Source organism: Cylas formicarius, unplaced genomic scaffold (genome assembly GCF_029955315.1).
Source record: "Cylas formicarius isolate icCylForm1 unplaced genomic scaffold, icCylForm1.1 PGA_scaffold_4__25_contigs__length_36172078, whole genome shotgun sequence".
In the NCBI taxonomy this organism is placed as follows: domain Eukaryota; kingdom Metazoa; phylum Arthropoda; class Insecta; order Coleoptera; family Brentidae; genus Cylas; species Cylas formicarius.
Genome location: NW_026844334.1, coordinates 6,023,353 through 6,049,236, shown reverse-complemented (window position 1 = coordinate 6,049,236; position 25,884 = coordinate 6,023,353). Strand labels below are relative to the sequence as shown.

Here is a 25,884-nt window from a genome sequence, read left to right as displayed (position 1 = left end):
GTTGCGATAAGAATACCGCAAAGTGGTTTTAGCACTGCCTACTTGTGGCACTTATCGTCCGTGAACAGCGATCAAAACATACAACAAGCTGGTCAACTTTCACCTCGCACAACATCCATTCATTCAACAGGTGTTAGGAAGACATTTTCCTTCCTAAGCGGCCGTGTTAATTCTTACACTTATACCGAAAACGACAAAATTAACCGGGTCGGACTTACCTGTTTAGGCATCTCGGCTGTATAAAATAACCTCTACCTGAAAAGAAAAAAGAAAACCTTTAAGCTTACGCAAAGGTACATTTTATTTAAAGACTGCGTTAACCTTTTTACAAAAAAGTAAAATGTACTTCAGCCGCGCGATAGCTAGAAAAGCGGCGAGCGAAACAGGTTTTTCGTATTAGTGTTGACAAATTAAATATTACCGACATTTAACAGTAAAGTTATTAGCACATCTCGGATCTCCAATGTAAATTTTAGTCTAAGAACCCAAAATCGGTAGGAATACATTACGTGACGTAATCTAACTACGTACCATTTGCCTTTTTGAAAAACAAGCGCGGTGGGGAGGGGGTAATTTTACAACCCCAACAATTTTTAGGCATGAAAAATTTTGCTTTCAATTATTAACGCACAGGTCATTTACACTTCGAAACGAACGCGTTGTTACGTGCAGAAAATGTTGATATTTCAACGAGCTGCTCAAATTGCAAAGGTAGGCCATGAAAGACTGCCACCGGTAGTTGTTTAATGGCAATGGCGCTAAACTGGACAACAATCGCCACATGACGATGTACAAACGATACTTACTTGGAAAAAAACAATAAATCAAGGGGTGAAATACGTTCCGCACCACAACATCAATCGGGCACGCGTGATTTTATCGGGCACACACCCTTCGCGCACTAGAAAACAATTTAACGTGACAAAATTGTCAAGAATCAGCAAATTAACTAAGCCGTAGTTGAAATTGCCAACACCAGAGCCGAAATCTCGTTCGGACTTCGCACACGGTGCCATCTGGTGAGCACGTTGGGAACTTGTGTATTTTATTAAATGTGTTTCTTTGCGTATTAATTTATTACCATATTATACGTTATAATGCTCGAAAATTAAGGATGCAATTAAAACAGAAAAAAATAACCTGTTCGCGCCATCCATCAACAAAATTATTTGATACCGATTTTTTTTCCGTGTTAAACGCAATCTAAACTTACCCATACATATGGTATGGTAATGTCGATTATTTTTTGTCCAAAAGCAAAAATGTAGAAAGTATTTGTTTTTGTTAAATATTTGGAAACAAAACTATGATTAAGTGCTGCACTTCCAGCATGGATTTTAGGGCAGTTTTTATCATTTCTGGAATATTTTTTAAATTGTGATTTCTTATTTAAAAGATGGTAGGAAATAAGAGACTGGGACATTTTGTTACCAACTTTTAATAACAATTTCGTACAAAATTCGTTTAAATATACACAAAATCACAGCAATAATGCTTTTAATATACTTTCAATGCAATATTTACAAAACAATAAGATAACCTAAAAATAAATATAGAGAAAAATTACGACTGATGCCCTGATTGCAATAGGTGCCTCCTCAAGGAACTTTTGTCGGTAAAAGGCTTGTCGCACTCCCTGCACTTAAATGTTTTACCAGTATGGGTGACGAGGTGACGACTTAACCCAGAGGCGTGGCAGAAAACCTTCGGACATAAGCTGCAATAGTGCAATTGAATATCCGATGGGCTATTTCCCATATGTGTTTTCATATGCACCCGTAACTGCTCTTTTTGACTAAAACCCTTCGGGCAGTGCGGACAAGCATATGGACGCTGTCCAGTATGGGTCATCAAGTGGCGAAACAATATTTCCTTCTGAGCGAAACTCTTGGTGCAAACTTCACACTGAAAAGGTCGCTCACCAGTGTGAATTCGTTCGTGACGTATTAAAGCGGATCGTGTAGGGAACCATTTTTCGCATATGCCACAGCTGAAGCCTTTCTGTTGCATGTGAACCGAAGCGTGACGTCTCAACTGAATCCTTCGCGAGAACGATTTGGGACAGTCGGGACATTTAAATATCTTCAATTCTCCGTCCTCGCTGACATCTTCGGTCGGCATTGGCGGTTCCGGAGTTTCGGTTTGATCTTCCGTCAAGATTTCCATAACAATGACGTCCCCGTCTTCCGTGGTAACTTCCACCTGGGTGGATTTGCCATTGGGCTGGTTTACAGTGAGTTGGAGCTGACCGCTTAAGTTGAGTCCTGCAAATAAGTAATTTGTTGGTTCCAAAACATCATATTTATAGAGTGTGTCCACTGTACACCCTTGTAAAATCTGTGTTTATGGTTCGATTTTGATTTTTTTTTTGTTGGATAGGTCTCTGAAAGATGCACTAAAACCTTGTTTTGCTTATTGCTTCAACTTAAAGTCATGACTCACTGAGACGATTTAACAAAAGCGAGATTAAAAAAAAGTAAATTGGATACGAATTCTTATTCGGGCTTACTTAGAACCCAACTAAACCAATTTTTATAATGTTTTAATACAGGGAGTTTATATCCCACTTAAGGGTGTACATCGTTGTAAAATCTTTGATTACGGTTTGATTTTGATAATTTTTTTGTTGTTCAATAGATCCCTCTAAGTATACTAATTTCAGTGAAGTTGTTTATGGCTCAATTTTGATAATTCTTTTTTTTTGTTAGATATATTTCACTGAGAGAACGATTAGATATGAACTAAACAGACTTTACAAGGCCGTATTTTTTTAATTAAACAGGATTTTTAATTCTCATCTAATAATGAAAATAACAGAAATATCAAAATCGATTGACGTCCGCATACTGTTTCCTTTGTAAAACCAAGTTTGGCATGGAGAAGCTAATATTCGACTGTCAAATTCACTCGCCAATTTATATTTTAATTTTGTTTACATTATATCTTTCGAATACTCAGACTTACTAATACTGTTGTTTTAAGATGATACTAAAAAAATAAGTGTCCCTTAAAAAATCTTTTTTATCATTATTTTTAAAATTTGTATAATTAAAATTTATAATATATTAAAATCACACATAAAATAGTCGCTATTTAAAAGGTTTGGAATATCTATTTTTTTAAAACAATAAAAACTTTGGTCATTGGTCTAGTTACTTTTAGGCAGTCCCTGAATAAGGATCTGTTGTCATTTTCAATATGAAAAAATCTCTATAAGTACTTCTTGATTTTCCGCTTCAGAAAACTGTGTCAGTTTGCCATGACTTTAGTCAATGCTATATGAAGAAAACGTTTCAGTTCTCTTTATCTATCTAGCAGAAAAGAATTATCAAAATTGAGCCATAAACAAACATTCTACAGGAGTAATGCTTAAGCAACTTCGTGGAAAATAGTATAGTTAGGTTTTATATAATTCTGAATAAGAATTCGTTGATTGGTCCCAGTGAGAAGTGACTTTAGGTAAATCTATCCAACAAATAAATGTTATGAAAATGAGACCAGGATCATAGATTTTACAAAGATGTGCAGCCTTAATCGGGACGTAAATACCTTGTATTGAAACACTACAGAAATGGATACAGTTGAGTTGTAAGTACTCTTGAATAAGAATTCATTGCCAATTCATTTTTTTGAAAATTCCTAATAGTATTTATTTTTTATCTCACATCTCTCTTTTGTTAAATAGTCTCAGTTGGCCATGACTTTAAGTTGAAGCAATAAGCAAAACAAGGTTTTAGTGAATTTTTCAGAGATCTACCCAACAAAAAAATCATCAAAATCGACCCATAAACAAAGATTTCACAAGGGTGTACAGTTCTCAAGTGGGACACACTGTATAAGAAGCGAGGTTGCTTTTTGGACCTCATTAATGAGCCGAGAACATTTTAAACAATCAGATCAAATACTGCTTAGAAGAATATAAATAGTACTGTTAATTTTTAGCCAATTACCAAAGAAGAAATAGTAAAAGCTTCAAGGGCCTGATTTTTCTAAACCATTGCTTGTTATACTTAATCTAGCGTTTTCTTCTGCAGCTTATCCGTAAGAATTCGCATAAGCAATTATAGATCAATTACAATCTTATGTAATTTTTCATAACATAACATAAAAATCACACCTGGTTGGGAAGCTAAAGTGGCCTTCACAGCTCCAGCGATGGCGTCAATGCTAGCATCATCCATGCTCGGATCGGGTTCTTCAATAATAAATACATTGCCCTCAGGCTCATCTTCTTCAGAAGCAATTTCTGTTTTCAATTCACTGCCTTTTAATGTGCACGCATCTTTATTTTCTAAATCAACTTCTGATGACAGAGTTATACTGTTTGGAATATCTTCAGGTTCTGGATCACGTTGAATGTAAGTAACTTTAGTAATCCCTGAAAAAAAACATCTTCAAACATGTTAAAATGAATAGAAATTGCAGTTTTACCTAGTAAATCTTCTTCCGTGCTAACCGCCAAGTCCTTATCCTGGTTTGAAGAGCTCTCACCCACTTCTTTGCTTTGATCAATTTCCATTTCATTTTCTTGTGTTTCATTATCGCCCGACACGATATTCACTGTTTCTATGTGACCAAATTTTTCTCTCAGTTCTCTAAGGTGCTGCCTCAGTTTCATATCCGATTGTTCACATTTCTTTCGAAAATGGTATGATTTTTCGAGTTGAAATTTACACGGGTGACAAATTTTTTCCGGCAATCCGTCCCCTTCAAAAACCTGAAGAATCAAAAACCGCCTTACAAACGGCTTCCCTACAAAAACATACAACCAATACCTCGAGCGCAACACAAGCCATAATTTTAAGTGTGAGAGGTACAAGCTCGTCGTTATTATAAATCGAAATCAATTCCTCTTCCTTTCCCATGCATAATCGGCAAAGTTCTTCCACATCTGCAATGACTTCTTGACCCAGCTCGCCAGACTTTTTCCGACTGTAAGTTTTCATCTCGAGGATAAATTAGAAAACTATTTTATTACCGACGCTCGCTACTTTACCTTGCGTTTTGCAAAATGGCGTCCTTGTCGCAGCATTGGTGACGCAACTGTGCGACACAGCGCAGGTTCCTCTTTTATCGATCCAAACCCGTAAGAGTTCCTTAATATTGAAAATACCATATTTTTTTAATAATTGCGTGTTTTCGAAACGTGTCAACTTTTAGCCAAACTTTACGTTGCGAAGGAAATTCTGGTGGAATGGCGGAAATGACTTTTTTGAGGAACAGAAACAAACACTCGCCAATAGGTGGCAACTGTGTTGTGGAATGGTCGTTCTCGCTGCTGTTAACGGACTTTCTCTGCGCGTGGCGTGTGAAATAAGCCGCATTTTTAGTTAAAATGTTTGTGATTCGAGTATAGCGTCGGAATAAAACTAAATACATTTTTAAATTGTAATTAAGTGGATTGGATCTTGTCGAGTGGGTGCGATTCTCGTTTTTTCGCAAATACGTAAACTTTGGAATATATCATGCTTCGCTTATTTTTAGAAACGTTTCTATGAATATACCTACCCACCCGTTGCTTGTTATGCTGCTAGGGCAACAAAATTTTGGCAAAGTGTTCCAAAATCTCTCCAAAATTAACGAAAGCAAAAATGCTAGAGCGCGTTGAAACGCGCCTCCAATCAAAATCCCAAACGGAAATTCAAATCGAAATGCCGAATAGTCGAGAAAACGAACATGTTAGCAGGGCCTTAAAATATGTGATCCACCTGCCCCTATTCTTTGCGGGAACGCGAGTACTGCATACGGGGCGGAGATATTCCTTGGAATTTTCGAATGTTAGAATGGCCGTATATATGTCCGGCCGTACTACGTCGCGACGACGCCCACGACGCTTCGGCAGTCGGTGGTTCGCGACGCGGAGCGTATCAGTATATCCCAGCGATCGCGAGAAAGGCGGCGTCGAACGCACAGGTAAAAAAAAGCTTCCAGCAGCTATACCGCGATGTGCGCTTTGATTTCGCGGCGGAAACACGATACCACAGCATGAGTCACCTATCCGTGGTCGCACGTTGACGTTTTGTGCTTTTTTTGTTCGTAGGCGGCTAATAATCTGCAAACGGCTACGTTTAGGGCGTCTGTCCCCTCCCACCCACCGATGCATCAAGCACAAGAGTTTAAGATAATGCGTGATTTTGTGCTTTTGTGCACTGTTACTTGAAGTTTTACCACGATTTATTACATTACCTAACTACTTTAACAACAACTACTACTACTTTTAAAGTGGAGTAAAATACCATATTTATCAATATTTTTACACAATTATTCCCCAAAATTATTGACAAAATAACTTAAAAGAGTAATTTGTTTTAGAATGTAAAAGTACTTTATAAAACATTTAGTGTTGGTATTTCTCAGAGTTTCCATTAAACCTATATCGCTTTGCATAACACTTGAGAGAAACGTTTTAAAAGATCATACTAATTTGTTCATGTCTACATAATAGTTTTGGAGATTAAATATCTTGCATAGCCTACTAGCCTAAGGTGATCATTAACTCTTTTATGGCATCATTAACGATATGTTTATGGCCCGTAGTTAAGAATGCACGCTGCTCCAGGTGCGCAACAATCGAAACAAATTCGCTGAATCAGGTTACAGTCTGCGTATAAAGAAATGCGCGAGCTCTTTTAAAAATACACACGGGATCTATTAAAAAATATTTTTTAAATGTTTTTTTTTGTTGATTTACGTTGTTTATGTTCTCGGCGCGGCCATTTGAGCGAGTGCCAGTTGGTAGTAATGCGATACGGATAGGTTCGAAAAAAATCTCGAAAAGTGTGCGGAAGTTTCCGCAGACAGACGTGTCAAATATTGAGTAAATTGCGTGGGACAAGTCTGCTTCGTGCAATTACCAACCAAAACTTGCAATGCCCGGATAAATCTGGATTTATCTAAGCACAGAACAATGAAACAACGAGATAACCAACTGGTAAACAGTGCTTTACTGGTTGTATTCGTGTTCACTGACGTATCAGGGCTGACTTTAATTGAATTGGGACTTTGCAGCATCCATTTATTTTTTATTTGTTATAAAAATGTAAAATGTGGAAAAGATTAACGCGAAAATGAGAATAAAAAATCAGGGTCGCCTGCGAGTTCTTGACATTTGGCGGCATTTAGACATTTTACATATCGTTGAAAATCTGTAACAGATGTTTCGCACAGATTTGTATCCGAAACAGATTGAAGATTATTTTAGGTACGGCGAAGTTTAAGTTTCAAAGTAGTTTTGCAGCCAAGTGTTTCGCGTGTAATGCTAATTTAATTTTTGGAAAACGTATGGATGCGATGTTTTTGGCAAGACAAATTCGAGAAAACAAAGCCAATGTGTAACCCCCACTTTGCAGCCTTTAAAAATAATAATACATATTTTTATGTATCGATTTGCGAAATGTGTAATTTTTTTTATAAACAAGGGCGTTCTCCAATATGATGCGCTTTTTAAAGTAGAGATTCAAATAGACATCAACAGAAAAATGCATTTGCGGGAAGTGTTTTTTTCAAAATGTTAATAAATAATAAGAAGTAGTTACTATTATTTCCATAAAATCCTTGCTGTTTATATACAACAGCCAAAGATCTTTTCCTTTTAACTATTCGCGTCTTGTCTAGGGCGTTCTAGAATTTTGATTTGATTTTTATTTGGGATGGCTATCGATTCTATGGGATGTGCATGAAATTTGATAACAGAGTGTCTCATAAGGGAAGGTTTAATAAAAAACAAGATATATATATACATTTTGGACTGCGACGAATCGGAATACATAAATGTTATAGGGATATTTTGATCAAAAATGACCTCCTCTATTACCTTTCTGAGTTTTTATCAGAGTTTATGAGACACTCTGTACAAGAGCCCAGAAAGATGCGTAGGTCCTAGAACCGTCTTTTTTCGTCCCAGGTAGCGTAGAATCGAAACAAAATAGAAAATGGCGAACCAACCACGACTGGTGAACAAGCAGTTCAATTCGCCGATCGGCTTGTACTCGGAACAGAGCATCAGAGATGTCATCGAACGAGAAAAACAGATCCTGGCCAACGGTGCCGTCGGGTAAGTGAGAAATAGCGACTCCATTCTTTTACAGGGCATCCCAATTTTAAGGACGTTAAGGGCGTTCGAAAGGAATGAAGTTTAAACAAAATTTACACCAAGAAGTGAAAATGAATCGTCGTTTAGGTGCCAGGCTATCAATTTTCGAATTATTTCACACAAAAATTGTTTCGCCTTTGCAAAATAAAAAAATTTGGGGGATTTTCAGCGTTTGGCCCACTCTATTTGCTACGTCATTGGATTTCACCTGTGTATGTGTAAAAAGTTTAAAACGCATGCAAAACTTTATTGCAACAATTTTATTTTTTCAGAATTTATTAAAGAAAATCCCTTTTTTCTTTAATTTTCAGCTGTACTTGAAAGTTTGGCCGCTGAGACGTCCTGTATAATAATAATTCTTGGAGATTTACGCGCGATTTCGTTTACACTGGCGCTGCTAAAAATACACTTTTCCTCGCAGAAAATAGCATACTTATACAAAGTATGGCGGTAACATTTATATTGACAAGTGCACTCTGTGGATCACCGAAAATTAAATTGGATACGGCATCGAAAAATAAACGGCTCTCGTTTCCGTCGACGCCCCGTATATAACGGGACAGGTTGGGAATTTTAATTAGTAACGGGAGGGTCCAAAATAAACACCGAGCCGCTTTGTTTTTGGAAATTATAAATAAATAGTCCGCGTGTCCGAATCGGTCCGATTGCGCAAAAGGTGACAAAAATAAACGCCATAAGAAGAAACGCTGCGCGTTTTTAAATTTACACGACTTCCCATTTCCGTTTGTGCGCGTGCTCGAAAGCGTACGTTAATTTTCCAACCGTGCCGAGCCAATCAGAGGGCAGTATCATCAATCTGAATTCACATTGGATATAATTGTACGAAAGCGCTCAACTTTTTGTTGAATTTCTAAAAAACTAGTTAAGATTTATGGAACATAAGTCGAAATTTTAGAGATAACTCGGAAATTCTGGAAAATTATTTGAAATTTCTTAAAAAAGTCATAATTTCTAGAAAATTGGCCGAAATTTCTGGGAAATAAGTCAAAATTTCTGGAAAACAAAACAAAATAATGGCGGACTACTAAATATTATGATTGTGGTCAAATGGTTTCGGGGGATACACAGCGTGCAAAGTTTAAATTTTATTTTGATATTTTTCATGATTTGAGAAATTGTTTATAGTATAATAATAAATATCCACTCCCTCCTAGAGGTCGCCGTATTATTGAGATAAATTGAATCATATTTTAACACGATGAAAGAATATTTAATTTTTCATAGAAGGGGTACTGGACCATCTAACTGGATTTTTGATTTATTTACATTTCAAAAGTTCAAGGCATGTTTTCTGCCAAACCCAATATTTCGCAAACTTCAAATAAAATTTTGTAAATTTATTTTATTTTCGTATCTTCATTTTAGAGACTTACCATTCTCCATCCCAAGTAACATAGAGTCGTCAGAATGACGTCATTAATTAGTCACCAAATGACAAAAATGACTTTATATATTACGTCAACAGGGCGCGAACTTGACCTACTAATGTTTCAGAAGAATGATGTGACTTAAGTGACGTCTTTTTAACGTAAAAAAAAATGTATCGATTTTTAAAATGGTTCTTTTTTTTTGGGGTAGGGAAAATCAAAAGTAAATTAAAGTATGTAATGTAAATTAAATTTCATGGAACGTCTGTTGCGGATGCGGAAACTGGAGAATTATAGTTATTGAATAAAGATGAGCTTTTTAAAAAAAATTAATAATGGAAGTATAATTTAAAGGATCTTCTATTTGATTTTCTAACGAAAATTATTATTTTTCATTTTGACTCACCCTCAATAAACTATTCGAACTAACTTCAACACTGTACCATTTTATAAAATTGTAGGCATAATAAAATTACTGCTGGCGGAAACGTCATCAAAAATATATGGTATTAAACACATTGGGTGTTTGGATATAAAAGGGAGTAGATTATACATTTTTCCACATTTATTAACCACCCTGTATATTAGGAAATAATTATAAATTGTTTCTCTTCTATAGTTTTTGCACTAACGAGTAGCGACTGCTTGTGACTCGAAAATGACGTCACTTTGACGGGCCTCTGCTACCTTGTGTAGCTAATGTTTCGTGTCGCACTATTGCTTCCGACAGACTCATTTTAGAAATTCTCAGAAAGACCCAAAAAATATCAAAGGCTGAACCAGAGACAATTGTTCGAAAACTAACGGCAGGAATTCCGAACCAAAGGATCGTTGAAGATTTATGAAAAATTGTAAATGATCAATTGTAGAGAAGGAACCTTCTTTCCTTCCACTGTTAGAAAATGAACATACGCTTCCACAGTCCGTCAAGCTTTTTACAATTTTCAAATTGCTCCTGTGCACAGACCAAGCTCAATATGCAGCCTCATTAATCTAACATAATAAAGAAGAAAAGCGACTGATTCTTTTTCGATTATCTTTTTTGGCTGTTACTTGAAGGTTTTTTTTTAAGCTTGAGACTGGAGACAGGGTTATCTAAGTAAAGCAATTTATTATTGGAACTGAAAACTACAAAAATACACTAGAAACCAAAAACGACGCTAATAGTTCGCCATGTTGTAGAACCACAGACTATTAAGTGGCTCCACCTATTGGCATACATTTGTATATCATTCATGCTTGTGATTTCATATGTTCAATAGTTCTGGAATAATAAGTTGTCATTAAAGAGTTAGGAATTTACACATTATATCATGCTGAACTTAAAAGCGTGCTTATAAATCTCATCATGTTAGTTTTGGTTAGTTAGTTAGTTGTGTACATTCTCATAAATTAATTTGTATAGCTCAAGAAAAATTTAATGATTCTTGGATACATTCAGTTTTATTAAACTGGGCAAAGTTTCTTCCAAAAATCCCGGGTTCTTTTAACCTTATTATTTCTTACGCAATAATTTTCAAATCGGATTGAGAGAAGATTTGCCGCTAAACATTCCAAACAAGCTCCAAACCAATGTGAAAGCAAACGGAATTGTGGTTTATATATTGTCCATTGAACAACCAATAAAAACAATAGGCGTTCTTAAACAAGCAACATGGCCACCGACAAGATGTCGTTAAAATGTTCTAGAAAATGGGTGAAGTGCGTGGATATCGGTGCTTGGAAAGAAACTGCCTCATCTCTTTGAAGATACGTCATCAATAAATCCTATTCTTTTCTATCTGTTTGGTATATTGCTAGACAAAATCATTCTTCCGAGATATCGTATGAGGTAACGAGAAATGGGCGCCAAAAAGCGTTCGAAAATAAACAGATGACAATAAGTAACCAAACAAAATGCCAGTTCGACAAAAAAAAGTATTTCTGGTTGGGTGATTCAGTCGCAACTCGAAAATAACTCGTCAATGGACAGATATTTGCCGATCGCAATTTGTTTTACGCTCAAAGTAGTAATTATTGCGACTCCGACTGGGACAGAGTTACCCGCGTTCCCAAACTATTTCGAACTCCATTTTAATTGTTATCCGATTTCGCGAGGTGTTCAAAGTATATCGGCATGAGTCCGATCACCAACGAAAGGTTATTTTCCTAAAACGACAATTTTGTTTATTTGTTTATTTATTTTTTGCCGTTTCAGGATTGATTTTCACAATCCGGCTGTCGGCAAACCGACCAACTTGCAGAACTCGGCCGTTCTGCGAATGCTGGAGGAGGAGGAACACAGACAGAAAAGCGGCCGAGCCGGTACGTCTTTTACTTTATCCGCGGTTACGTCATATACGCGTTGACGGTTAATTCTTGTTTGACGCGAAACTGAACTGTCAATTTTCACTTTGTCACGTCGGTCTTGAATCGTTTCGGACGTTAGTAGCGATTGATTTTGGGTAGAATATTTCCCATGATTTCCAGATCCAAAATTAACCTCGCTTTTCAATTGCCCTGTGATGATAATATCGCTTTTGCAGCGCCTATTCTACGGAAACGCCAAATATTTTGCCTGTAATGGGGCAAAAACAATTGAAAAAAAGAAATAAAATTAAGAATAGCAATAAGTATATTTACGTAACACGCCTCAATACTTGAATATTAATTATTAATATAATATAATATATTATAATATTACTTAGGAATCAATATTTTTTTTTGCAATCAATCAAATTGATCTCCAATTTGATAAGTAATTAGGTAACACCACATTGGTTTATGTGATTTGCTGACCAAATAAGCGTCGAGGGTAAACCATAATTTAAATATCTGTTATCGGTGATCAATCCTCGTGACAAATTGAAAAAAGCTGTCGTGCGACGCCCCGTACCTCAAATAAAAAAAATATTCGTAAAGTGAGGTTAGAATTGCCAAATTATCAGGTCATGACGATTACATTCCAAAACCGCTGCGAGACGTAGTGTGGCCACCGACAGAGCACGATCATACTAATCACCTTAGGTCTTCGTTTAGAGACGTGGTGACTCCAGGTAAAAAAAAGTAGAGGTCAAAATGCCGAGTGTGCGCATAAACATATACGTTTCATCACTAATTTTTTTTGCCACTACATATCTACGTATCGAATCATACGCGGGCTTTTCCGATACGCGTGAGCAGTGCAAAAAGTGTTACGTGCTAACGAGGTTGGGATACGGTTTTGGTGTGACTTCTTTGTAGACCCGTATACCTACGTCACCGGCGGTGCACCTGACACTGTAGGTATATGGGACGCGTTTATTTTTAGCCGTTGTTTTCGCCTTTTGGTTTTTTGACAAATGTGTTTTCCTTCGCCGACGTGGAATGCGGAAAGTCGCGCATTCTTCGTCTCCGTTTGATGCCGCAATTTTACTATTTCTGTTTGCGACATAAAAAAAAACACGACTCATTTTCCTTAGCGAAATATAAGTAGAAATAATTGTTGTAAAATGAAAACAACACTGTTTTCCATCATAATTTTTGTCTGTTTTGTTTTTTGACCCATTTTTTGCATGCTTTGGTTGTTTTTTTTTTGTTTTTTTGTAACGTCCGCTGACGCCAAAACCAAAGACGTAAATTTATATTTTTGATGGAGCGTTTTTGAAACGATCGACGCAGTACGGGATTTTTTTTTATTAAGTGTTGATTTGGGCTTGAAATTAAAATGACAGATGTCAAAATTGTCATTTTTTTCATATACGTTAAAAAATTCAATTCAAAAGAATCTAGAAAAAATTACATTTTTGTGTTCTACTTCATTTTTATGGCTTAAAAATTATTGATTGCTGTTTTTTTTATTCGGTAGAACTTATGAAAAAATCAACTTTTTCGTGTTTTCTCACTATCTCTGATAGGTAAAGGTTTGCATTTAAGTTGTGATTCTTATGATAAGCGACTAGTAAAAAATTCCAGTCTGGTAGATTTTACCTAAATGCCGCATAAAAAATGGGCAAGCTCTTTTAATGTTTTTGTAATTTTATGGAAGTTTTATTTCTTCGAAAATTTAAAACTTGTCACCGAATATATCTAATATTATATCTGATCGATTTGTTATATATTTATATTTATATGAAAACTATTATGCATTGGTATTATAGGTCTTCATCCAGATTTTAAACTCTCTTCCTAAAATTCAGCTTTGTTAATATCTAGTAGTAGTTAAATAAAAACTTTATTCATTTTTAAATTTTGCAATTGTCAAATACAAAAAATATAAATTTAAATGGTATTTTGGGCCCATAAAATATTTTATAATGATGATTGTCGTGAAAAAATTTAGCAGCACAGACACTGTGAATGTGTTCTTCTTGCTTGATCTATTTCTGCAACATTTAATGTTGTTCATTTCTAACCCGTTGAAAATAAAGTTTTCAGCTGTCATTTTGGTTTTAAAATATGAAAATATCGAAAATTACGGTCGACAATTCATAATCAAGACGACAATAATGGCAGATCTTTTTGAGGTCTGCAGCCTTCCTTTTGGTTTTAAAATAAGAAATTATCCATAAAAAAATCTGCTATTGCATTTTGAATAGAAGCAATTTTCGAGAAATCCCGTATAGTCGCTTTACAAACAACAATAAAATTTATGAGTCACCAGGCGAGAGCCAAACCGCTGACGGTGCCTTTGCGATTTTTTTGAAATTTCGCCAGCGACGCCCGTCATTCGGTACGGAGTTTATAAATACAAGGTGAAACTACAAATTAATATCACCTTTCGTCCGAATTTTTATTTCGAGCGACGGCTATTTTCGTCGTCGAAAAATAACCCGCCCAGATGACGTCGGCCGTATGTGATTAAATTCTTTCCCCTCCCTCTAGGAGTTAAACGAGTGGCGTGGCCGCCCCCACAAGAGGGTATTCTAGATCCCTTGGAAGCGCAAGCCGCCGCGCAGGCCGCTGGACAACCACAGGTAAGACCGAACCGATAGCCGATTAGTGGGGTGCACTAAAAAAGACATTTTTTTCAATTTTTTAATCGGATCAAAATTTACCGGTGATTTTTTTTCTGATTTTTTCCCGTAGGGTGGATATCAGTATCCCAACCAGTCTCCCAACTTCAACCAGAACCAGAATAACTACCCCGTTCAGCAGCAACCCTCCCAACCACCTTACCGGCCCCTCAAGCCCTTGGACGTGTCTTCCGTCGGTTCCGGATCGCCCCTGGCCTCTCCCCACGTAAACCAGAGCCCGCAAGGCTTCCGCCCCGCAACTCCCAGCAAGGGTTGGGCTCCCGTCCACTCACCCGCGTCCACTCCCCAATATCAGTCGCCGCAGCAGCAATTCGGCGCCCCTAATCAACGGTACCAGTCCCAACCCCAGTACCAACCCGTATCACAACCTTATCAGCAGCCCGGTCAGCAATATCAATCTCAACAGTACCAGGTCCAGCAAACCCAACAGTACCAGTCCACCCAGTACCAACAGGAGTACCAAACCCCTTCCCAACAGCAGTACCAGGTTTCCTCTCAGCACTACCAGACTTCTTCCCAACAGCAATACCAACCCCAATCCTTTGCTCAACCGCCTCAACAACCTCAACCGGTGGCTGCTCAGGCACAGGTACGAAAGGTTTTCGTGAATGCCGCTAGGGGAGTTGACGTAACCGGCGGTTACGTCAAATCTTCGGCTGGGTAATTCTAAAAAGCGACGCAGTTCTACTAACACATTCCCCAAGTCCCCGACGTCCTCAAAACAGACCGTATACGTTGATTGGCTCAGGAATTGATCGTTACCTCGAAAGGCTTAGCTTTGAGTATCGAAATTTGATTGGTTCGGTGATGGAGCGTAAAAATTGTAGGCAGCACCTAGGCCGCAAGCGAAGCACGTAGAACCTCCACCGTCCACCATCACACTCCGTCAGCAGGCTCCGGTGAGCCAGCCTTCTCCACCAGTCTATTCGGCGCAGCCAGCGACGGCGTCCCTTAAAGGTTTGATACATTCCATTCGCAATCGTATTTTATGCTTCGAATATGTCGCCGGAAGTCCAAATTTATGACCGATCTTGGAAATAAAATAGAGGATACATCACTCAATGGTGGAGAAAGGCCGAAGGATTTGTTATTATTTTGTTATTGTTTAAAAGTTTGGCCAGAGGTTTTAGCTATTCCACCTAAACCAAACCTAATTGATGTGTGGAAAAGTCGTAGGATCGGCTGTTAGTTTGGACGCTCAAATCGTGAATCGTTTCAATTATTTAACTTACGAATAACTTCGCATCGAGTTCCAAAAAATGGATGAAATTTTGATTGAAACATTGTCGTAACACACGTTTTTTTTACCCGTTCTCATTCGCACGTTTTGTATGTCGGTTAACACCAAAGACCAGGCAATAGATGTTCACGAGCCACACATCGCGTTATACTCTGTTCGTTGGGGAGAAGGAGTTTTAAAATATTTAAGGGTGGAATCGAATGTATTCTTTACATTTTCTATATTAAGGGTTTTGACTAATGTGTATTTGAACGCTCAGACCCACAATTGCGGTATTTTGGTTAATAAACTACAAACAAATCTTTTTTTAACGGTTTCCAAAACCGTTTAAGATACCTAAATGACATTTGCACCAGCACCTTTAATAGATAAGCTACTGTGGGTATAATTTCTTAATTCGGCCAATATTATTTCAAATAGCTCTGAAAACAGTGACTGTCTGACTTTAAACAAGAGTGCCTTTTTCTTAGAAATTGTCTAAACAAAACTAGATTTTCCAAAAACACAACGTCTTAAGAATTTTGCAGCAGTAACTTTTGTGATCCGATCAAATGTGACTGTGGTCTAAATTTTATTTAAGAGACTTAAACCCTTTCCTCTTCTTTCTCTTCTTAGTGCACGGTAGATTTCTGCTTAGGGGCCTCTCGCGAATAGTGCGAAGTCAAGACAATCTTTTGCTTCCTATTGCTTATCTTCCGCCATAGATGGTGCGCCAGGAATTGTAGAAAAACACCGATTTCTGAAGGTTTTTAAGGTCGATGAAAATGCCAATACCGCCAATGGTTTCTGTCTGCAATAAAAGACCTTGCCTTGCCTTACCCCAAGAATATCTCTTAACATTATAGTTATATAACGAGTATTAAAAGGTGACTGGAAAATTCAACAATATTATATAAACAATAATATATAAATATTGCAAACAATTTGTTAAGAAATTCTGAATGTTTCTAAAGGGGAAATTTTTAGACATATGATTATATTAACGAAACCAACGCTATTTTTTAACAGTCCATTTACTCTGTAACGTTTTTTCAAGCACCCGGTACATTTATGTAAACAAAATTTAGTGAGTGAATTTCACAGCGTTCTCAGTAGATTACAATCATGTGTCGAATCCATAAAAGTCTCCTCCCATCTCTCTCTCTCCAACGAACAGACTTAACATAACCAGAGCATCCCATAGGAAAGCGGAGTGCTATAGCTAACAACGCCACCACACTCATCATCGGAGTTCGATCAAAATTTTGCGACTTTTTGGGGCGAGACACGCATCTAAAGCCAGTTGTACCGGAACAGTTGTTGTAGGAGGAAGGAACCTCCGGGGCGACCTAAAATGGCCGCCCGAGAACGTCAAGTTCCAAATCGAGGAGGAAAACAGGCAGCGCATCGAACTGGCGAAAGGACCGGCGTTTAGACCGAAACGGAAAGACAAAGACTACACCAGGTTCTTCGAGGAGCACGCTCTGAACAGCTCGTACCCGGGATATAAAATTCCGCCCGGTACCCAGTTCTACAGGCCGTTGTAGAGCTAGGACCATGTGATATCTTTCGAGGCTTATAACTGTTTTTTTTTTCGTTGTCAAGTCCCCCCATATGTGAAACAGATGGAATCGGCTGGGGGACTGTACAACTCACTTTACGTAATAGTGTAACTTTTCGCTTAAATCGCCGCGTTATTTTTTTAGTTTTTAACTACGATGCTGTTTTACTAACGTTACCGTAGACTCCCTAACCCCCCCCCCCCTCCCCAAAAAAAAAGTCAAAATTAGTTTTAGGAACGAGTTACCGCCGCTTTTCGAACTTACCGTTACGTATGGAAATCACGAGACGAGCTTTTGCTGTTTTTCGCAAAGTGTATATTACTATATATATTGGTTAAATACGCAATATAATCGATATTTGTACCGTGTACTTTCGTTTAAATAAAAAAGTCTTTCAAGAAAATAAAACTGAAGTTTTGTTTTTTTTAGCGGAACATAGGAAATCCCATGTAAATTTTTAGGTGCCCAAATATTTTCTCTTCTGTACATTTGTACAGTTGTATTATAACTTTTTAAAGAGGCCGTTTGAATAAATTTTAACATTATTTTTTAAGTAAATGTTCAAACAACCCTACATTAACAGTTAAAAATTCTAAACAACTGGTTAATATTTTCAAACTTAACATTTTTATAGATAACACTTTTCAAGTGACCCCACAGAAATAAGTCGTTCGACGAGAGGTCGGCTGACCTGGGTGGCCAAAGGATTCGGCACCTTGGGCCCCTAATATTCCCGTTAGAAATATTTAAATTATAAGTTCAAATAGGTTTCACTCGATAAATAATAATAATAATAATACATTTATTCTGCAATATTCAATTTACAATACAATAAAGTACCAATAAACCATATAAATTGCAAAAAAGGAGATGAAAGCAATTAAAATTGTTCCAAGTTCCAAGCCCTATGGTGGGTTTTAACGTAGGTCCACGTTATTTGCTGCGCTGATTCTTGTTCGATTGAGTGGACTGTATTTTTCAATTAACTTTATTTTTTAACTTTTACAACTTAACAAACTTTTACAACTAACAAACTTTTACAAGAAAAAAAAACATGAAAAAGAATAACGAAGCTTAACGTTTGCTAGCACGGGTTGTAATGTCGAGACCCAGCGTCCCGCGGTCTCTCTTAAGTGTCGGCAGCGCCGATCCCTTTTTTGCAGGCAACCTTTTTTTTTACGGTGTTCGCGATGTTGCCGTTGGGGCAGTTTTGAAGATTGACCACCCTATAAAAATTAAAAATTACATAGAAAAATTCAGGACTGAACTTACTCAAAAATCACTTGCAATTTGCTTGTTGGCTGAACATTTCTTGTCTTTTTTTTTTGAAGTTTAATGGTAAAGAGAGAGAAACGGTATTGTAAAGGTTGTAAATGTTATAGCAGAAGCTTCTTTGAAAAAGAGACGTCCTGTGTGGTGGCGGAGAGATAAGACCCCTAAATCCAATGTTCAGTCTGTCCGATATGTTATTTGTGAAGTAAGGAAGACAGTTCTTAAAAATAAAATAGTGTAGTCTACGCCTATTCTGCATATTCAACCACTTAATTGTAAATAAAAGTGGCTCTAACAGTTTCTCTAGCTGATTGACCTAAACTTGTTTCAACATTCTGCATTCGATCATCAAGATAACTTTTTATGAGCTTTATCGCACCACCCGAACACCCGACATAATTTAAAAGAGCTAACAGGAGTTCGTGACATATAGCCTTCGAATAGTCCAAAAGCACCAAAACGGATGACTGACCCGATTCTGTTGATTTTATAATGTCATCTGTAATACTCAAAAGCGCCGTTTCCAAAAAAAAATCGTATTTGATTATTCATAATCTTTTCTAGGAGTTTAGATAGGCAAGGCAAAGTACTGATGCGTCTTAATTCCCATCATAACATTTATTTTTTGATCATATTGGCCTCGAGAATGAACAAAACGATATCCATTGTGTGGGCACCAATACCGACAGTTTTAAACATTTAGTTCGTTCCTGAGTGCGAAGGCACATACATCAGTGAAACAAATATATTTTCTTTTCTTTCTTCGTCGCCTTTCCGGAACTCTTGGTGCTTTTCGTATTTATGGGAAACATTCTTCTTCTCTTAATGTGCGTAATCCTTTAATCATTTTGCTTTCCTCCACATACAGTAAGATCTTCAAATCTCTACTGCCTGGACTGTTTTCTGCATAATACCAGTTAATTATGAATACTTATTCTTCAATTGAATAACACATATTTAGCCTTAATTGAAGCGCCTTTAATAACGTATAACAATCACAAATAAAAACATTGTTACTGTCACGAATTTTCGTGTGTCATTGTCAAAATATACTAAACTGGTGTTTGATTTATTACCCAAGCCATAAAATTTTTCAAATTTTGCCATCATAATTAATTCGATACATGAAGATTGGCTTATTAAAATTGTATAGTTATATTACAACTTGGCTATAAAATGTAGGGGCCAATATTTGACTACCTAAAAATTTACATGGAACTTCCTTTGATCTGTTCGGCAATACATCACCCTGTATAGGAATCTGCAATTTTAATACTTCCACGAGACAAAGGATGCGAACTTGGTATCCCTACTAGTGATACTTTTTTGAACACGTGTGCCTTATAATTAAAAAAAAATAATTGGGAAACAATGCGTATTTAAAAATTTGACCAACTAGCCAGTTTTTTGAAAAAAATGTTTTTTACCTACATAATGTTAAATAAGGTTGTCCCAAAAATGCCCCCTCCCTCCGACATTGCATATTTCGCAATTTTTGGAGTCCTAAAATAAAGGCCACTTTCTTAAAAAATTACTATTCGTTTGTTTCTTTAAATAAGAATTCTGAAGTTTTATTAAATCTGTATTAGCAATGGGTTTTATTCGTATAGATCTGGAGTATTATCTTTAAGAAGAGTTATCAAGTCTTTGCTATTTAAAAAATACCTAATATTGCCAACAAGTATTTATACCAGTGGTATCTTAAACCTCGAATATCTCAAAGATTAAGTAAAATTTCAATATGAGACAAATTACAAACTTTTTTTTGTCTTGGGATTGATATCTGAATAAAAATATAGGGTGTTCTATTTGAAAAGCTTGAGATTTTTTTAATTGAATGCGTCAAAACGACACCACCTGTTTAGGACACGCTGTATAAGCTGAGGCGCATCTGACAAACTGATTGAGTAGTACATTATTTCCTTAGTGCGTGGTTAAAGTTTTGTTGCAATACATGAATCAGTATGGGGCAATCAAAACACATACCACTATTTGTGCATAAACTATGCAAAATCCCAATAGGAATTTCTCAAGAAAGTGACCTTTATTTTAACCAAGGATTCAGAAAATGTCGAAATATACGAGGTGGTCCATATAAAATTACAAAGATGTCGGCTAGGGGCCCTGTGTCAACAAAATTATAATATTTAGAATCTTCAGTACAGTCCAAGAGACTTTTGTACTAAACTTTTTTTCTTATCTTCAGATCTTATAGCGGATCGTTTTATTTGGCACACAGTGTACAAATTATTAATAAATTTTAATAGGAATGAACATGTTGGACTAAATTTTTCAGAAAATAGTTTGCGTTTGAGATATAACGAAATATGTTTTTTTTTTGGTAATACGTCATGTTCTGTCAATATCAAAATTAGGCAGGGTTTGCTTTGAAGTTCGGATGCTATCCTAGATATTAATAACGTTCAAGTTGGAAGTAAATATGACAATCAAACATCAAATTTTTAGGTGAGAAATTTAAAACAAGCAAATAATAGTTCAAACTACCGTATACTTATCTTTACGTTAGAGTTTTTAAAAAGAAAATAAATGTAACGCTTTTATATTTGAAATATATTTCCCAAATGAAACGTTACAAACGATTGATGTAGTCTAAAAAAATCTCTACGTTTTCCTTATAACTCGAATAGTCGTCTTGGCCGTAATTGTCGTTCAGCAGGTGCAGGAAAAGGCTGCCTTCCTCCGTTCCAATGACCTTGAAACAAACATCGATGCCGTTACTACAATTTATTAATCCCAACAAAAGCATTTAGATCTAGCTTTAACTCATTTATTATTTTATTTTTTTGAAAAAAAAAATGCCCAAAAATTTTAAACAAAAATTTCCTTTTTTTAGAGTCAATTCTTTCTTTAATGTTTTAAGTATTTCTATGGTTATCTGCGCATGCGCAGGCCTATAAAAACTTACCGCGTAAGACATCTCGCGGTCTTCGACATTCAATACGGGGGACAATCTGAAACAGGTGACGGTTTCCGGAAAGGGCAGAGATAGTTCAGGATATATGTCGCTCTTGCTCAAATCCCAAACGTGAATCGTGTTGCTAGAGTCTTTGGCGTAGAGAACGAAAGGTTTCGTCGTCGACCATTGCACCAATTGAATCGCGTCATTTCCCGGACTCGAGAGCGTCATCAATGGTCTACGGGGCTCCGTCGATAAGAGACTCAGATCACCGCTGGAAAACCCGGCCACGAAGACTGATCTGGAGAACGGGCAACCGTCCAGACACGTCGCTTCGCATTGCTGACCCATTTCGAACTGCTTCGTTTTGTTTCTGGCACCGTTGGTGACGTAATAGAAGACGGAGCCCTGGTCTGTGGTTACGTAAACGTCTTGCCCGACCAAAATGAAATCCGTGCATCGCAGATTAGGCGAATCGACTAGTAGATCCACGGTAGACGTTTTTATGAGTGTGACGTCGTCTACTGTGGATTCTTCGTTCTGGGTCTTCGCGAATAGAGTCCACATCATAAAGACCCCTTCTTCGTCTAAGCTGCATACCTAAACTCACGAGGCTTTAAAGACCGTTCTGAGAATTATCCGTTATCGTGGTCTTAACAGAGTAACTCTACCTCCATTGTATCGGCTCCCGTAAAGTAACACTCGCTCGCTGACTGCTCGTGTTCGATATACCGCACGGAGACGACCTTCGCGCCGTGTCCCTGTCCGATCGGCGTCCTGCAGGTGGGAGTTCTGTTCGAAACGTCGTAAGTTTTGCTCTTTTCTTTGACGTTCCACACGAGTATCGAGCTAAAATTAAATGGTCAGCCCAGAAACACCACGCGGTTTTGATTACCCGTCACTTTCTCCCCCAAACACGAAGTCGAATGTTTCGTAAGCGAACGTCGCGCAGCATACTTCTCCAAACGAGGTAAACTCCATCTGAGGTATGTCGTAGTTCGATATGTCCCATAAACAAAGGACGGTGCGGACGTCTCCTTCGTCTGGGTGCGTTTTGACGTGGACTGTCAACACTTTGGTCCAGCTCTTCGGGTATATGGACACGTGTTGCACTTGACTATCCTTCAACAGGTCGTTGTTCGTGTTGAACTTCACGTAGCCGTCGCTAAAAGGTAGCGTTGGCTCTCCTCGGTTCAGCTTGTCGAGATTACCGAGATTGTCTTCCGCCATCAGTTCTAGCACTAAGTCTGAAGAAATTTTCAAGAAAATTTCCAGCCCCGCATCGTCCGTCTCCTGGACTTCTTCCGCCGCCACCGCTTCATCACTTCCTACGCCGCGATACTCGCACTTGTACGTCGTCCAGAACTCATCGGTTGATGGTCGGAGCTTAGAAAACTTCGCCGGGAACTGGGTCCATTTCGTATTCACCTCAATAAACTCCGTCTGCGTCTCTTCGGAGACGTCATCCTCCCCCGTCTGGGTTGACATTTGGATCCCATCCCTGCTGCCGTAGTTCCTTATAAAAGTTTCATACGGCATAGAGGGCAACTCGAAAATTGTAAAATTTACACAGTCCATTCGTATCATGCTCAAGATCTCTTCTCCCCTCTTCCTCCTCAATTCGCTGGCCTTCATCCGTTCGCACTTTTTCCGCGCCTCCAAGAAGTTGATGAATTGAAGAGACTTTTGCTCTTCGAAGCCTTCGTCGGACCACGACGGCGTAGCTTCCGTCTTAGCGTTCTCCTTGGCGATCGACTCCTGGATATTCTGCAAGAGCTGCCGGTGTTTGAAGTCTCGTAGTTCGAAAGTACCCGAATCCAGCTTCTTCTCCAGCTCTGCCGATCGCACCCCTTCAGTAGTCGCTGGAGGAGCTTGCACCAAATCGTCGCCGCTGCTGATGGAGCTCGTTTCAGCACTAGGAGTAGGCGGTAACTCGCTCGAGTTCTCGCTACTCGACGAGCATTTCTCGAAGTCGGATTCGTATGAGTCGAAATCGTCTTCGTAGTCGTTGGGAGGGGACTTTACCACCAAGGGAGGAGCTTCCGGTCCTACTATATTTTCATTGACCATGCTCCCTTTCCTCAGAGTCGCGGTCCCTGGTCTTTCCGATACCGACCAAGACGTATCGGGAGAAGACACGCTAGACGCCCCTTTCGTCATCGTTTTAGGGCTATCTGAGGCGACACGATGTTTTACACTCGAAGTCTTGAGAGGTACTCTTTTGGATTTGGTGCCGTCGGTTTTGAAAGCCGATTGCTTCAACGCTTCAACGCTCGCAGTCTTGGGTACTGTTTTGGACTTGGTAGCGTCTGCTGTCAAAGGCGAGTGCTTCAACGATCCATGGCTCGAAGTCTTGGGTACCGCGTTGGACTTGTTAACGTCAGCTATCAATGTCGAATGTTTCAACGCGTTGGAATACAAGTCCTTGCTGGGGAAATACTGAGTTTTTGTAACCCTAGTGCTAGATTTGCTGAGCGAGTTTGAAGAAACTTTTTCCTTGCTGGCACCGCCTGTAATTTTCTTCTTCTCGACGGTGTTAGTTCTGGAACTGTCTCTCGGTGTCACGGTCGGTTGCGAAGTCGATTGTTTCGCATCGACCGCGGCTTTGAACCTCGATCTAGAGGGTGCTTTCTTGTTTAGAGCGTATCGGTCCGTACTAGAGTCTCTGGCGGTTCTGGTGGACGATGCTTTCTGTGAGTCCGTGACCTTTTTCTTCGTCGATGATGTTTTGGTGGCATCCTGCAACGTTCACAGCTATTAAAGATGTAGAGAACCTGCCTCATTGATAACACAGGAAGTTCAACATGAGCATGCGCCAGATTTAACCAATGACCTTGCAGAATGCGACAACCAACATGGCTGCTGACAAGCCGTCAACAAATTTTTATGCGGTATTTTTGCGGCAGTATTTTTCCAAAATATTAAATCTTCAGACAAAGTGTCTAAAGTGCATGTGAAATTTAAGAGGCGTCTTGTTATTATCAACTTTACTTTGATTAATAATTGATCAGCTAAACGGATCAAAAGGAAAACCGAAACCTGGCAACGTCGGCCAAGTGAATAAAACGTTATGATCTCGTCAATACAAACAAACGCCAGGCGACTGGATTTTTATTGCCTGGCGTCAAATTGAGAAAATTAGGAAAACGGCTTACCTTACGAGTAGACATGAAACCGAAAGGAGCTGGAGGAAAGTAGCAGGACGGGCGCGTGCATGCGTGCTATTTTGACGGAGAAAACTGTGTCATTTTCCGTTGACAACCGCGAACGGTGCAGAAATAATCGATAGACGCGTCGACGACTCCCTCTAGCGGCGTAGAAATTTATGTTGGATTGTTCGATATTGTATTCGTTTGCATGTCATTATTTTTTTATAATGCACGGTAACAAAACAAGCAACGTTTTGCATTTTTTTTTAAATATCTACTTTTGTCGAGGGGGATTTCACTAACTTACGACCAGAATTAGCACTAAGTACCACATAAATTACCGTCAATTTACACCAATTGCAATGATCTTACTTTTATTCAATAAATAACTACATGTAATTAAAGTAAAATTTATTGACCTACATTTCGATGCCAAAAACAAAAATAACATAAACAAGACGAAAAATATCACATAAAAACTTTAATCTAAGCAAATTTTTATACAAATTTTAAGACAAATTAATATAATAGTCCAGCAGCCAAAATATCGCTCATCTTGAAATACGATATTGAGAACCCATATTTAACCAAAATTATTGTATCCGAGTATGATTTTTCAGATTTAATAATAAAATAACAAGAAAATAATCATTCCATATAGATAGGTAGGTGCAAGAATAGGACATTGTACATATGAATATTAAACTAAATTGATAAAAAAATAATTATTTTTATTAATTTCTACTTAAGGAAGTCACAAAATAAGTAATACATTTTTATCAATTCTTTACATGGATTCTTCTAGAATTTTATAGATTTTGCCTACGTCCATAAAAAACTAATCGTAATTTAATTTAGCCACGTCACTTGTAATAAGAGATATTTCATTATTAATTTAGTTATGATTGTTCCTGAGCTTACAGTACAGCATATTTTTCAATTTATGCAAAATCGAATTTCCGAATATATTTTGATTAGCAATAATTACCATTAATTTTCCCTAGTTACCACGACTGGGTGTACTAAATTACCACATTGAATTCCAGCCCAACTTTTCTGCATCCAAGGATCGAAATCTAAATTTTGCACCAATATATAAGCACTAAAACGCAGATCTCAAAATAAAAATTAAAAAAAAAAAATCAAATCGACTTTACAGGTGAAGTCTATCACGGCTGCTACTTACACTCAACTACAAAACTGATTTCCAATACACTCATAAAGAAGATAAAAAATTACCAGTTGAAAATGAAATTTGAGTGCCAAAAATACAAAATCTGGAAAAGGATAA

At 37.8% G+C, this 25,884-nt stretch overlaps 4 protein-coding genes across 10 annotated transcripts in view; 1 reads left to right on the top strand and 3 right to left on the bottom strand.

Annotated features, from left to right (window-relative positions):
* LOC132701131 (moesin/ezrin/radixin homolog 1) overlaps nucleotides 1-952 on the bottom strand; it is a 43,343-nt gene extending 42,391 nt beyond the window's left edge. Inside the window, exons 1-2 of the mRNA XM_060668835.1 lie at nucleotides 807-952; nucleotides 219-255 (exon numbers count right to left, since the gene is read on the bottom strand). Of these exons, the coding sequence (XP_060524818.1) occupies nucleotides 219-230 (12 nt within the window). The 5' untranslated portion in view covers nucleotides 231-255; nucleotides 807-952. The remainder of the gene's footprint in view (nucleotides 1-218; nucleotides 256-806) is intronic.
* A 311-nt stretch (nucleotides 953-1,263) lies between these two features.
* Nucleotides 1,264-5,641, bottom strand: LOC132700461 (zinc finger protein 2-like). Of its 2 annotated transcripts, XM_060667793.1 has the most exons (5): nucleotides 4,997-5,641; nucleotides 4,776-4,932; nucleotides 4,432-4,717; nucleotides 4,118-4,378; nucleotides 1,265-2,264 (listed from the first exon to the last, which is right to left on the bottom strand). In XM_060667793.1, the coding sequence occupies exons 2-5, from the start codon at nucleotides 4,863-4,865 to the stop codon at nucleotides 1,564-1,566; spliced, it is 1,338 nt and encodes a 445-aa protein (XP_060523776.1). In that variant the 5' UTR covers nucleotides 4,866-4,932; nucleotides 4,997-5,641; the 3' UTR covers nucleotides 1,265-1,563. The 2 variants fall into 2 exon arrangements, with proteins under 2 accessions (XP_060523775.1, XP_060523776.1); XM_060667792.1 differs by having other exon boundaries at nucleotides 1,264-2,264; nucleotides 4,776-5,035.
* A 148-nt stretch (nucleotides 5,642-5,789) lies between these two features.
* Nucleotides 5,790-17,663, top strand: LOC132700462 (vacuolar protein-sorting-associated protein 36-like). 6 transcript variants are annotated; one of them, XM_060667797.1, is made up of 8 exons: nucleotides 5,790-5,913; nucleotides 7,904-8,053; nucleotides 11,678-11,784; nucleotides 12,408-12,515; nucleotides 14,323-14,414; nucleotides 14,527-15,063; nucleotides 15,302-15,431; nucleotides 17,020-17,663. In XM_060667797.1, exons 2-8 carry the CDS (start codon nucleotides 7,932-7,934, stop codon nucleotides 17,238-17,240), a joined length of 1,317 nt encoding a protein of 438 aa, XP_060523780.1. In that variant the 5' UTR covers nucleotides 5,790-5,913; nucleotides 7,904-7,931; the 3' UTR covers nucleotides 17,241-17,663. The 6 variants fall into 6 exon arrangements, with proteins under 6 accessions (XP_060523780.1, XP_060523779.1, XP_060523784.1 ...); XM_060667796.1 differs by having other exon boundaries at nucleotides 5,791-5,913; nucleotides 17,011-17,663; XM_060667801.1 differs by lacking the exon at nucleotides 12,408-12,515 and having other exon boundaries at nucleotides 5,792-5,913.
* A 3,422-nt stretch (nucleotides 17,664-21,085) lies between these two features.
* Nucleotides 21,086-24,727, bottom strand: LOC132700581 (cytoplasmic dynein 2 intermediate chain 1). Its single transcript, XM_060667992.1, has 5 exons — nucleotides 24,600-24,727; nucleotides 22,340-24,183; nucleotides 22,116-22,293; nucleotides 21,454-22,044; nucleotides 21,086-21,240 (listed from the first exon to the last, which is right to left on the bottom strand). Exons 1-5 carry the CDS (start codon nucleotides 24,612-24,614, stop codon nucleotides 21,118-21,120), a joined length of 2,751 nt encoding a protein of 916 aa, XP_060523975.1. The 5' UTR covers nucleotides 24,615-24,727; the 3' UTR covers nucleotides 21,086-21,117.
* Nucleotides 24,728-25,884: the final 1,157 nt, after the last annotated feature.

Coding starts and splice junctions, on each gene's coding strand:
- LOC132700461 (XM_060667792.1), bottom strand. CDS start 4,946: ATGAAAACTTACAGTCGGAAAAAGTCTGGCGAGCTGGGTCAAGAAGTC. Junction 4,379..4,431: donor CACGGAAGAAGATTTACTAG/GTAAAACTGCAA, acceptor GTTTTTTTTCAG/GGATTACTAAAGTTACTTAC. Junction 2,265..4,117: donor CACTTTAGCTTCCCAACCAG/GTGTGATTTTTA, acceptor ACTTATTTGCAG/GACTCAACTTAAGCGGTCAG.
- LOC132700581 (XM_060667992.1), bottom strand. Junction 22,045..22,115: donor CGGGAGCCGATACAATGGAG/GTAGAGTTACTC, acceptor TCGTGAGTTTAG/GTATGCAGCTTAGACGAAGA. Junction 21,241..21,453: donor ACCGCGAGATGTCTTACGCG/GTAAGTTTTTAT, acceptor GTTTGTTTCAAG/GTCATTGGAACGGAGGAAGG.
- LOC132700462 (XM_060667796.1), top strand. CDS start 7,932: ATGGCGAACCAACCACGACTGGTGAACAAGCAGTTCAATTCGCCGATC. Junction 11,785..12,407: donor ACAGAAAAGCGGCCGAGCCG/GTACGTCTTTTA, acceptor CCAAATTATCAG/GTCATGACGATTACATTCCA. Junction 14,415..14,526: donor AGGCCGCTGGACAACCACAG/GTAAGACCGAAC, acceptor TTTTTCCCGTAG/GGTGGATATCAGTATCCCAA.